At 56.8% G+C, this 1,057-nt stretch overlaps 1 protein-coding gene across 1 annotated transcript in view; it reads left to right on the top strand.

Moving 5' to 3' along the window:
• Positions 1 to 235: 235 nt before the first annotated feature.
• The window catches only part of SALL1 (spalt like transcription factor 1), a 14,910-nt gene continuing 14,088 nt past the window's right edge, over positions 236 to 1,057 (top strand). Inside the window, exon 1 of the mRNA XM_085303848.1 lies at positions 236 to 654. Within this exon, the coding sequence (XP_085159974.1) occupies positions 579 to 654 (76 nt within the window). The 5' untranslated portion in view covers positions 236 to 578. The remainder of the gene's footprint in view (positions 655 to 1,057) is intronic.

The following is a 1,057-nucleotide window of genomic DNA, read 5'->3' as shown; positions in this document are numbered from 1 at the left end:
CGCGTCCTCCCTCCCACAGATTACTTGCTGCCCTCCCCTCCCTCTGGGGGTCAAGGCTTTTTTTTGGGGGGGGGGGGCCTTTTTTTACCCTAAAAAAAGTGAAATACAGCGCAAAAGCGGCGGCAGGGAGGGAGGGAGGCCGGGGAGCCCGTCGGGGCTGGAGGAGGGCGAGGGGAGACACATTCCTATAGTAACCGGGATGGCGCGATGCAGCCCCAGCTGGTTGCTAAGAGGGTTAAACTGTATCCAAACAGCTTTGGGGAAATCCAGCCCCTTCTCCTGCCACATGGATCGACTCATTGGGTGGGAGCTGCGGAGAGACAAGGGTCTCCAGCAAATCAGCGCCTAATTGATTAAGGCGAGCTGGTTTGAATAGAGCTGGCCATGTGCCAATCGCCTTTCAAAGAGCCCCTCTATGATTAATCGCAATGCATTATTGATAATCATAATTATAGCAGGACACATGCGCGGTGCGCGGAGGATTGGGGAGGCTGGGGGGGGAGGCTCGATTTCCGTAATTTTGAGAAGATTTTTTTTTAGTAATTTTTTATTCTGCCCCAGCTGATGTTTGAGCCAGCATGTCGCGGAGGAAGCAGGCGAAGCCTCAGCATTTCCAATCCGACCCCGATCTGGCCTTGTTATCCCAGCGAAATGGTGAGTTCTTCTCCTCTCCCGCACGCACATTTTAATACAAACACACACAAAATAGATCAACTTACCTTGCGGGGAGACGCGGGCTGCGCCGCGGGACAGCTGGATCTCCCGAAGTTATGTGCGGGGGGGGGAATCCCTTTTTGTGTTTTGTACCCAGATGATGGCTTTTATTTTATTTTTTCAATTCAGCATTTTGTTTCGCGAAACCCCAAACTCTGATAGTTTTTCGATGTTTTCCCTCCACCCCCCGCCCCCCTCCTCCGCGGGGCGGTCTGGCACCCCGAGCCCACAGGGGACGGAGCTGCGCCCCTCTGCGCGCCCCGCGGAGCGGAGGGACAAAGCCGGGCTCCCGGGGGGCGGCTGCTGCCCGGGAGCCGCGGAACGGGCGCCCCGGCCGGCCGCC

The sequence above is a fragment of the Rhea americana genome, unplaced genomic scaffold (genome assembly GCF_003343005.1).
Source record: "Rhea americana isolate MKP2758 unplaced genomic scaffold, rheAme1 scaffold_20, whole genome shotgun sequence".
Lineage (NCBI taxonomy): Eukaryota > Metazoa > Chordata > Aves > Rheiformes > Rheidae > Rhea > Rhea americana.
Note: the sequence above shows the minus strand (reverse complement) of the source record. Positions and strands in the feature narration are given on the sequence as shown.